The sequence below is a fragment of the Equus caballus genome, chromosome 27, assembly GCF_041296265.1.
Source record: "Equus caballus isolate H_3958 breed thoroughbred chromosome 27, TB-T2T, whole genome shotgun sequence".
NCBI lineage: Eukaryota > Metazoa > Chordata > Mammalia > Perissodactyla > Equidae > Equus > Equus caballus.
The window spans coordinates 29,783,916-29,796,295 of NC_091710.1; the positions used below are offsets into that span (position 1 = coordinate 29,783,916).

Here is a 12,380-nt window from a genome sequence, read left to right on the forward strand (position 1 = left end):
TTTATGTATTAACTACTTATTTGAAAACAGTTCAAATTCAACTACCTTCAAGTAAGAGATTAATACATTCTAACTCTTTCCATAAATCTACGTATGCTTTAAGCTTTATAATGAAGTCCGGATTTTGATTGTGTAAGGATCTGGTACTCAGCATTTGTCTTATTTTGAAGAAACTGAATCCTAGGATCTAACTTATTACTATTACAACCACTATCACTAATACCATCTTCCTTCATCTCCTCTATCTCCCCCCACACCCTACGGTTCTTTGCACATCCATCCCTTTCTTTCCCGGTCTAGAAGTTCTAAGAATCAAAAACTTCAAATTCTTTCCTATATAATGACACAATTTCTGGTCATGATATAATGAAAAATCATTTCATTTATGGTAAATCACGTTTTTTGAGAGTAAATGTATTTATTCTGCTGTAAGTAACTTTTATATTTTATATCATTCTATTGCTAGACACTGCCTCTGCTGTTATAGGCATTATACTTACCCTGGCTTTTTTTGTATCTTGATGTTTTGTGGTTTGTTCTTTCGGTTTAACTCATTCCCATTCTTGAACCACTTGAATCGGAGAGAAGAGTACTCGGAGCTGGTCTCACACCGAAGCACTAGTTTAGAGCCTGCCACAGACTCCTGGCTTTTCATCTCTTTCAATCGGGGAGGCAAGGCTAGAAAAGACAAGAGAAGGAAAAAAGATGTTCTGGTCACCCAGTAGTCTTTCAAAGAGAAACATATTAATTTGGGGTGAGCCTGATCAAGACACCATTCCCAAAGGCTTTACTATCTGAGAGAGAGAGAGAAAAAAAAAAGAGGGGTCACCCAAAATGTATCTCAACTTGGAGAAGAATAAAATGCCCAAATAAAATACACTCAGCGGAAAAAAAGAGAACTTAGACTATAAAATTATTGTTCAAAAAAATTCCAGCTAGTTACTTCTTCAATCTTTTCATTTTCTGATACCATTAAAAATCCTGAACATTGGTCCTATCAAAGAACCAAAAACCTATGCTAAAGGAGAATACGTAACTGGGCCATCATTTCTAAAGCATGATCACAATTTATCTTCGTCATAATTCTGCGAAGAGGCAGAGCAGGCATCACACCCATTTTTTAAATGGGGAAGTTTAATTTCAGAGACATGTGACTGACTTGTCCATGGTTATAATGTTCTGGAAAGTCAGAGTTAGACTATCTTATCATCACAGGTGGCCCAAAGTGCAAAGAGAACTCATAAATCGTAACAATGAATGAGCACTCCAGATGACCACTCCACTCACGTCAAATTATCCATTTGACTGGATTTAGCTCTTCTAAATCTTCTCAACAGAGACTGGGAGAAACTAAACTGTGCATTAACTTGTAGAATACTTTACATTAAACACCTATTCTTATTTTAAGCAAGACTGCTTAAAAGAGTTTCCATTCTCTTCCAAAATATTTATGGATAAAATGTTGTAACACTTGGGAGCTGCTTCAAAATAAAATGGTAGTGGTAGGGAATGGATAGGCATAAAGATGAAACAAATTTACTAAGAAGTTGATTATTGTATAAGTAGGGCCACAGGTACACGTGGTAGTTTGTTATACAATTCTAGATAGTACGCCTGGTTTTTTCATAATAAAACAATTTTAAAGAAAAATAAAAGCATAATGAATGGATTTTCCTCTGCACATAAATTTCACTTAAGAATCAACATCACAGAACCTGAGATCCCAACAACTCAGTTTCCACTGAGTCTTAGAAAAGGCAACTACAAAGTCTATCTCTGCTCCAGTTCAGGAATTCCCAGGAAGCCCCAGAAAACACATCCAAGCAAATGGGACGGTGCTGCCTGAGCCAGTGCGCAATTATTCACTGGGTATGGCAATCACGACTCCAAGGACAGCAATCAGAGCCACGTTAAACACGAACAGGAAATGCTATACCTTTCCTACTCAGGATATGTTAGTTTTTCTAGAACTCTGCCCTTACCACGTAAATCAAAAAAATGTCAGGAATGAACATATGAAGGCTCCAATATATTATAGCAAAAACCATTTGAACGTTGTCGTTTCTTAGCATTGCTCCCACAATCACACGTCCTGCTTTTTATTTATTTGGAGGCTGGGAGATGAGGTGGAGAAGCAGGCACTTAATGGGGTGACATAGTGGCAAGTTGGAAAACTTATTTCAGCTGTTCTTAGCTTTGGCTACCCGATGATTTTGTCTGGTTCTTTTTTTCTGACAGCTTGAAAATAAGGTTTAGTTCCTGAACACTTTTCATAGGAGTCTTCTCTTTAAGATGTGGTTCATGAATCTCTGTTTTGGAGGTTTATAAAAACAGCCTAAATTCTCATCTATCTGGAATAGTGTCTGTATATTCCTATTAACACTTTAAGACCATTTTCCATTTTGTAAAGCCTGGTGAAGGGTTTTAAAGAAAACAATTTGCTGGAGCTAAATGGCACCCAGGAAACTGGTTTACATGTATTAAGGAAAAGACATTACCACATTATTTTCCACACAGACTAAAAGAACTAGCTTGAAATTTTGTTTGTTTTCACTGAATTTTACCTTTCACTTGGCATGCGATCAAAACTCTCAAGGTTCATTCCCTTGCCTCTAAGAAAAATGTTCTAAACCTAACACTTCAGATATCCTGCACTCGCAGGTAACACCATGTTTGCCCCCCACCAGTCCACCCATTTGATAGTCAATACAGTCTGAATACAAATCTACCAGATTTTGTTTTGTTTAGTTTGAATGAACAATTTTTCATGAAATCCGCTTACCTCTCTTTTCCCTTTCTTTTCTCTCTTCCCTTTGCTCTCTCTCGTGCGCACGCACTTTCTTTCACCTCTCCCTCTCCTTACCCTCCTGGCTTCATTTATTTATTTCTTATTTCTTTATTAAGAATCTTGATTTCAAATGTGAGAAAACAGACAAATTCAAATTGGGGGATATTCTACAAAACAACTAGTTTAGGCTTCAAAAATGTCAATGTCATGAATGACAAAAGAAGACTGTGAAACTGACCTAGATTAAAGGAGATTAGAGAGACATGAGAAATAAATGCAATGTGTAGCTATTGATTGGATCTATGTCAGGGGAAAAAAAGTTATAGGAGCTGGCCCCATGGCCGAGTGGTTAAGTTCGTGTGCTCCACTTCGGTGGCCCAGGGTTTCACCAGTTCGGATCATGGGTGCAGACATGGCACCATTCATCAGGCCACGTTTAGGTGGTGTCTCACATGCCACAACTAGAAGGAGCCACAACTGAAAAAAATATACAAGTATGTACTGGGGGGATTTGGGGAGAAAAAGCAAAAAAACAAAAGAGATTTGCAACAGTTGTTAGCTCAGGTACCAATCTTTAAAAAAAACAAAAAAGAGTTATAAAGGACACTATTGGGATATTGGGGAAATCTGAATAAAGGTATTGTATCAAAATTAAATGTCTCAGGTATGATAACTGCATTGTGGTTATGCAGACGAATGTCCTTGTTCTTACGTGGTATCTGCTGAAGTATTCACGGGAGAAATGCCATCATGTCTACTAAATTTCAACGACTAAGCTAAATTTCAAACGATTAAGCCAAAAAAAATACATGTGTACATATATACACAAATACACACACACAGAGGAAAATAAAAGGAGGCTTGGTTTCTCTTTGTTTTTCTGCCTTTTTCATCTGGTCTTTCTGGCATTGAATAAAAGACTCAAACTTCCTTAAGTACTTTTAAAGTCTTGGTTAAGTTTGCAGTCATAAAGGAGATTCTTGGGAATACTTGTGTTATAATTTATAAATGTAGCTCTTAAGATTATATCCTCCAGTTAAATTCTGTGAATGGAATGACATTGAAATCCTCATGTGGTTCAACCTCATAACCATGACTTTGGGGCTCCATCCTACTAGTTCTTTTGTGGGATGAAAACCATCACTCATCTGTCAGGTCAACATCTATCCTTTCCTTGGGGGTTCGTGTGCAAAGACTGGTACATTCTTTGTCCTTCAGAGATGATCTGTTACGTAATGAGACAGAGCCCTTCCTATGTAAGGTCTTTGTTAGCTAAAATACTCCTCAAGCTGACCCTCATGTATAAACATTGCTTGATGTTTGGGGTTCGAGTATACCTCTAATGACTACCTGAGTTTCTCTCTGTTGCACACAGTTTCAAGAAGTGCAGAAGCTCCCAATTCCTCTGACTTTGATCCCTAGAAGTCCACTTGTAATAACGACCCTCCTGTGTCCTTCAGGGGAAACCATCTATGACATGAGGATATCCAGCTTTTCAGAGAACAGCTGTTTTAAGGAGCTAATTCAAAATTCTCCACAACGTAAATGGAGAAACAAATCTGTGCACCACCAACACAGCCACACAGCTGTACCCTTGCCCATGGGCGTTTCTGCGGTCAGTGGTACCTTCTGGAGAAGTACCATACAAAGGTCCTCACCCACTCCTAGTGAAGCCCAAATTCAAGAATCCTGGAGACGTGGCAACAGCAAATTCTTCTTTGTCTTCCCACATAACCACACTAATGGAACAGCCTTGGATGCTTCACAGATACTTGACAAAAATGGAAACTAATATTAAGCACGCATGGTTTCTGTCTTCTTTCTTATCCATCCATAATGAGAAAATTTTCAATAGAGTAAATTTTATTTCATGACATTATAAAATAATAATTATAGGCTAAAGGAATACATTATAAAAGTATGTATGTTTCTCAGATATATGGTTTACTTACATGAAATAATCCCATTTATTTGATTGAAAAAATATCTCACTACTCCACCAAATACTTTCTAATACTCAGGTATAACTTTACAAGGCCAGGGCTCGTTCCTAAACTTGGGGGCAATTTTTTGAACCGAGTACTTGTATTTTAAAACTGCAAAAAATTTTTACTTGTCTTTCAATTCTTGTCTAAGTGTAAATGGTCTGTTAATTAGAAATTGGTGGAAGGCAAATGCAATGCTAATTTAGTGCTTCAAATGCAGTAGGTGTTCTGAGCAGCCCTGGCATGACTGAGTCATATTTGGTCTACCACAGTTCATAATTTTGCTTTCAACGTGTTTCTGGAGAGGCAGCAGTTCCACACCCTGAAACAATTTAATCATAGTGCAAGGTTTAGGCAGTCTTTGCCGAAATCTATTTCAAACTTGCTTGACATTAATATGAATGTATCCATATCCTTAGAAATGTTATCAACAGAGACTGACAGTAAAGTGCAAAAAAGAGCAGGCTTTAAAATAGAAACTCAAAAACCCTCAGAGCAAAGCCACGCACATTACAAACACTTCTTTTTACAGGCTGTAAGTGTTTTAAAGGCCTCTAAAAGATCACAGACGTATTCTTCTGACTCTAACTCAAAGCAAGCAAGTATACTAGGTGTACTTAAAAAGTCTATTTTTGCAATTCTGCATCTCTTATTTGATATGTCACACCATGTAGAAAACAAATCATGGCGGCAATCCAAAAATATTTATTTCACATTCTGGTCACACAAAAATTTAAGGCCGTATGTTCATTTATTCCAATAATTGAATGTGTGAATAAATATTTGTAATACAGGTGAAATAAATTTGTAAAAAGAACCATTCATCCAAGCAATGCTCGTTTTAATCTCCTGCGCACTTATTTTTTAAATATATTCAGTGCTGCTATCTCAAATATTGTACTGTATTCTTAGGAACAGGAAACAAATTTTAGCGCGTACATGCTGCCGAGATAGGCTGATAGCACGTGACACTAGATAAGTTGCTGTTTCTGTTCTTTGAAGGATCTGACGATGCAGAGCCAGCTCCTATCACTACTCCCCAGGTTTGTGTAATTCATCTGAAGACCTCCACACACTGAACAAATTAAACAGGAAACCTGCGAAATATTATCAAGTACCAGCGAGCTTTCAGCTGCAATCCCAGGCAAGTCCTCCCTGCATAAAATCTTTTACAAGTCTGACGTGACACACGCGCAGACCTCACGGTGAAAACTGGTGACTGACAATTATGTTAATGAAAGCCACACGATGATCATTAATCAGTCCTGGACACAGAGGGATGTCCCTTTTTTTACAGTCATCTTGGAGGTAAATAAATCACTGAGGAATGTCTCCAAAACTCCTTTATTGATCATATTTCTCCCCTATTGTGCTATCTTACGGAGAAGATTATGGTCACGCACAGAGGTGAACAAAGATTTCATGCTTTGCCATCTAGTCTTCTCTCCTGAGCTACTCACAAATTTGACTATAAAAGGGAAAATGTATCTTATCAGATTAAAAGATGTAAATATAACTGTGTAAACAGCAGCAAGTTCTAGTGGCAATGGTATTCAGAAGACACCTAGGTTAAAACCACAGCTACTGATGCGCTGGGAGATCTTCAATTACATTAAGCAGCCAACAAGCTTGCCATACGTGTGACTTACTGTTCCCACCGCCCTGGGCTCCAGCTGAATCATCCTTCAGACAAACCGTTCCTGACTCTGGTTAACTAGAGTTCCCCACGAGCTAAAATAGGCGGCCATCTGTCCCTGTGTATTCAGCAAGGATATTTGGAGAATGAGATAAAACATGTGGGTGCCTTCATTTCAGAGAAAGTCACTATAAAATTCAGGGGTTTATTATAAAATATTCTCAAGCTGACTCCGTATCACAGGCAGCAGACTAAACCTAACCAGTAAACACACTCGGAATAAGCCTGAAATGTGGCTAAGATCGCTGGACTCTGGAAATCCCGTTTCAGCAGTTCCATGTCCAACTCCTAATAAAGTGTGAGGATGTGTATGTGTAATACTGAATATTCCCTTTATGCGCACACTGATTAATCCTCATAGCTTATGCATACAATGTGTCATTATACAGCATAAAACAATAAAATTGGGGGTGATGTTTCAGCATTTTACTTCTACTGTTCACAATAGTTGTGCTTCTACCGTCGAAGCTGGCTTCCACTAGTCTTAACTTTGACTTCCCAAGCATGCCAGTTTCCATCGGCGGGGAGTTTTACACATGGATGTGCTCAAAGTCTCACTTCTCACAGTTAACTGCTACCAGTTGACTGAAACAGTATGATCCTTTTAAACATTCTATTTGAGGGTATGAGCCACCATCAGCTCAGTCAAAAATGATGCTTATTCTAAGGCCATAGAAAATGCCTAATCACATTCTACCTCTGAGTACCATACCCAAGAGGCTGCACTGAAAAAAAGAGGTATCCATTTAAGGAGTGCATCCCCACCAAATCAAAGGAGGGGGGAGCAGGAGTTAGTAGCTCATCACAGTCCCTATTTGAAGCTTTAGGCTATTGGCGGTGGTGGGGGGGGTGTGTGTCCATGTTGACTGTCACTATATTCAAACATCCAAATGTCTAAGTTTATAAGGTGGAAGATATATAGGACCTCAGGAGCCTAGCACAAAGTAGGACCTCAAGTGTTAGCTGAAAGAATAAGTAGGAAGAAGGATCTAGAAGATACCAACAAAGAGGAGACACAGGTCCAAAAATTATTCCAGAGTCCACACCCACCTTCTCAAAAGACTTAACTGAGATCTAAGGGCCCCATGACATTATTTTTCATTTTTATGCATTCCACTGGTTTAGGACTCTTCAACTCTCTGCGGTATAACACTAATGAAAAGGAAATGTAAATCTAACTGGAAAATTGTCAAATAAGTAGTACTATCTTTACTTTGAAATTTTTGTCCTCCTCTATTTCTCTCACCTGATTGCTGCTCTTAGAATGTTCTCTACTTGAACCCTGCCTCAGCCAAGACCCCGCTCGTCACAGTCATGTTCCTGTAGGGCACCTTATCTCAGAGTCTCCCACAGAGGCCAGGCTGTGCTTGCATTTCAGCAGGAGGAGCACACACATTTCAACAGCATCTCCTCTGCTTTCTCAAAGTTGATCGTCTTCAGTGATTGACCCCAGTCTGCAGGGTCTAAGTAGGAAAAGTAGGAAAGAGTATTCCATTTCATAGCTACCATGGTAATTTTTTGTTTCTCATAATAAGCTAGATAAACCAGATCACCTCTCCATATGTCTGCGAGAGATTTACAAGTGCAGATTTATTAGGTAGGAGAAGTATTTTTTTTTTTTTTTTGATGAGGAAGATTAGCCCCAAGCTAACATCTGTAGCCAATCCTCCTCCTTTTTTTAGCTTAAGATTAGCCCTGAGCTAACACCTGTACCAATCTTCCTCTACTTTGTACATGGGTTGCCGCCACAGCATGGCTTGATGAGTGGTGTAGGCCTGTGCCTGGGAACCAAACCCATGAACCTGGGTTGCCGAAGTGGAGCACACAGAACTTTAACCACTTGGCCATTGGGCTGGCCCCACAGGTAGAAGAATTTTTCAGCCTGAAATACTGATACTACGTTTTGCTGAAATTAGCAATCTCCTCTTCGACGGAGTTCTGTAGTTCTTTGCCCAGGATTTCAGAGGTTGAGGGCCAAAGATAAAATCATAAAACTACTATAATAGAGTTCTCAATGCCTATGAGATCAAGTTAAAATGAGGTCCTCTTAGTACTTTCAACAATAAACTCCTTCAGAATTATAATAGCTAACACTTGAGTGCCTACCATGTGCCGTGCAGTTTTAAGATCTTTATGTTCATTAACTCCTTTAAGTTTTATAACAATTCCAGGAGCTATGTATGCCTATCATTATTGCCAATTTACAGATGATGAAACACAAACAGAGAGGTAAAGCAACCTGCCACAATCACACAGCTGACATATTGTGGTGCCAGTATTTGGATGCAGGAAGTCTGACTCCAGAGCTCCTGCTCTTAAAGACCAGGCAATAACCCGAATAATGTGCTACGCCGGATTTGTTTATAGTTCAAATGCAGGATTTAATTTATTGACATATTAATAGCGACCATATTTTCCCTATAAAACCCGGGATACATCACACGACAGATCATTTCTTCACATATCCCAAGTGCAAAGACTTCTGGGGGAGAAAGTAGATAAGAAAATTGCCGAATTTTCTAAGCTACCTTGATGATTTATGGGAAAATAAAACAAGACAGAATACTTGAAATTGGTATTACACAAAAACATTTTTTTGAGTCGTGTGGTTGTCTGTCATCTGCCAAATGCCACAAGGGTGAACTGCCCCAGATCTCACTCTCCTGTTCACTGAAACTTGAGAGCCCCTATGCGAGGAGACAGCAAGAGGCTCTGAACAGATGAACGTCGTTCTTTCGAGGTGTAAAGGCACACACCTTGACGACAGATGCCGGGGCGAGTCACAGCACAGTTGGTGGCAGCTTTAAGGTAATTGTTCGACAGGCCTGTCTAATTACTGCTGTCACCACAGCTGCCCCCAATTACAAGAGCGTCTCACCATGGACATAAAGAAGATGTCCTGCAAGCTTCATTCAAGGCATCAATACACAAGGCTCAAAGGGATCCATTACAGTTTGACCTAACTGACGGGTAACAAATTTCATTTGACATAAATGTACAAATTTGATCTTTTCTGTTGTCAAAAAGCAGGGTTTTTGTTCTTCCTTTGTTATACAGACCTGCCATATTCACCTCCGATATGTCAGCTGCACAGAGTAATGGAGAAATATCTAGTGACTGAAAATTTGATATTTATTTATTTTCTTAGTGTAATGGGGTTTTTCTCTTCTGACGTGTTCAATGCTTCAGTAAATTTAGCACATTAGCATGACCTTGATGTGTTAATAACATTTATCTTCATAACCATTATTCTTTGTTCAAACTGAATTACAATCATTTAGTTAACTGATGTCACTAAAATTCTCTTTTTGCATGTGAAAGAAGGAATTTATTTACATGTTATAAACTGGATAAAATCCCCAGGTAAGATGAGTTAGCACTTGATTATACTTAAACAATGATTTTTTTAATTAAAAAAATTAAACAAATAATTAAACTTGATTATTAATTAACCAATTAAATAATAGCAGCTATATCAAAACTTTTAGGCACTGTGTATAAAAGAAAAAAACCTTTGCATGATCTATCAATATTAGTTCCCCATGATCTGTTTTTCACATAGCCCTTTAAAACTTATTCCTTCTGTGAAGAAAAAAAATTTTAGCAGAGTTAATCATGAAATAAATGAGTCCTTTCAGGACCTCTAAAATCTACTCATTTAGGCCAGTCAACTTTCCTGGTAACCATAGGGTTCTAATTTTTTTTCTTTCTTTTTCTTTTTTTGGAGAGGAAGATTGGCTCTGAGCTAAAATCATGCCAAACTTCCTGTGTTTTGTATGTGGGGCACTGCAACAGCATGGCTTGATGAGCAGTGTATAGGTTCACGCCTGGGATCCGAACCTGTGAACCCCTGGCCTGCCAAAGAGGAGCACACAAACTTAACCACTATGCCACTGGGTCAGCCCCTGATTTTTCTTATTTATTCACAGATAATTTATTAAACCGAATGACACTGAAAGATACATGCCAGGATTGAAAGGAGGCTTCTGGACTCACTGAGACCTACCAGATCAGGGTTAAATTTCTCTCTGCTCTATTTACTACAGTTTTAGGTAACCAACCTTGTATCCTTTCTTAAAGCAGGGCCCAAGGCTGACTTCCTGAGGATCTTTAAACTTTGTGTAGCTCTTTGCATTGAAGGGGGTCCACAGACAAGCTAACAATCGAACACTTATCATTTTACTGCTACCCCACAGGAAAGACCAAGGAAGGCAAGTTTCTTATCTTAGGATTCCCAGTGTCATAAACTGGTTGAAGAGGTCGAAAATGACCAGAGTCAAATTAAACAGACTGTTTGTAGTATGAAAAATCTGTGCTGCATCACTGATCATCTAAAGCATCAAGTCTTGTCACCTATCTAACAGAGCTACAAGGCTCTGATGTTTTTCTATACAGTCCTCGGAAGTCAAACCATAAGATCAGAGCAAAAGCAGTCTGGTTTCAGACAACACACACACAAACGATCACAATAAAGGAGACTTAGAATTTATAGTTTCCCTTATTTCACATAAAAGATAAATTCCTTAAAGCATCTTTAAAAAGTAAAAGTGAGCCATTTCCCATACAGTCTGAGATAATCCATTAGTTCCTAATTGCAACAGAATTTTCTCAGCACAAAGATTCACAAACATTACGCAACAGAAACTTAAAGGAAGCTTACTCGGCATGCCAACATGTAGCTTTCATTTCCTCCACAGGGACACTGGCATGCCACTAGAAACATCTTTCGTTTTGTTTTTATTTAGAAAGAAGTTTAATTAGATTCTTTGCTAATAGTTTCCAGTGTGCGAATTTAAATTACTAAACTCTACACATTACATCCAGCACTTCTGCCTCTAGCTTTGGATAGTCTCTTTTAACAATAAGAATAGGGGGATCAGCAAACCTGGGGCCTAGAATAACAGATCAATAATCTTGATCATAAAAGCAGGGGGAGTAGCATCTGCCTTACCTATTTCACATAGTTGTCAAAATCTAATTAAAAAACGGTAGTGAAAATATTCTGCATCTTTAAAAAAATTATTTATCATTATTTAGTGCTGGTTTGACTGCCATTATCTATACATCATCTGAAAAGTCAGGAAATATTAGATCATATAAATTCAGATGGTACAAAATTACATAATTAACACCTGAAAAACTGCATATAGCTTTGGTCAGGCCTCAAGACGAAAAAGGAAAGCAGCTGGAAACTATCAAGAAGGGTCACAAAAATGTTCAAAGAGAAGGGCTGCCAGTGCAAAGAAATAGACTAAACATTATAGAATCCTACAGACTGATACGAGGAAGGCCAAGAAAGGAAAGCAATGGGTCTTTAAAATCATAAAAATTTTAGATGCACAGAGTACTACAATGCATGGAAGACCCCCAAAGCATAAAGCAAGTCATTTCAGAATAAAAAAGGAAATGAAGCTCTGCACAGTAAGAAGTATAACTTGGAAAATGCTAATTCTGGGAGGCAGTACAAAAAAATGACTCAGGAAACAACATATAGGAGGAAAAGATGGGCTTTGGAGTCAGGCAGGCCCAGGTTCCAACTCCAACTTGACTCAGTCATTTACCCTCCATGAGCCTCAGCTCCCTCCCCCGCAACGTGGGTTTCCCTTACAGGAGACTAGATGGAGCACGGGAATCAGGGTACTGTGTCACGTACTTTGAACACAATAAGCACACAATAAGCACCACATCAATAACAGCTATTTTTAAAATAGCAGATTCATAGGGAATTAATTACATTCAGGGATGGAACGCAACATGTTATTAAAGGAAGCTAAAATATAGAGAGTTCATGGTTAGATTATGAAAGCCACCTTCCAAGAATGCAACTTTCACCATCAGTGACCTACTCTGGGCAGATTCAAATGTCATTTCTCCTACAACTAGTACTTAGCCTACTGTTTACCAAGCACTT

At 38.5% G+C, this 12,380-nt stretch overlaps 1 protein-coding gene across 7 annotated transcripts in view; it reads right to left on the reverse strand.

Moving 5' to 3' along the window:
- Window positions 1-12,380, reverse strand: part of NRG1 (neuregulin 1) — a 218,988-nt gene that overhangs the window by 172,778 nt on the left and 33,830 nt on the right. For all 7 annotated transcript variants that reach the window (XM_070253506.1, XM_070253505.1, XM_070253502.1 and 4 more), the window contains exon 2: window positions 501-678. In XM_070253506.1, the coding sequence (XP_070109607.1) occupies window positions 501-678 (178 nt within the window). The remainder of the gene's footprint in view (window positions 1-500; window positions 679-12,380) is intronic.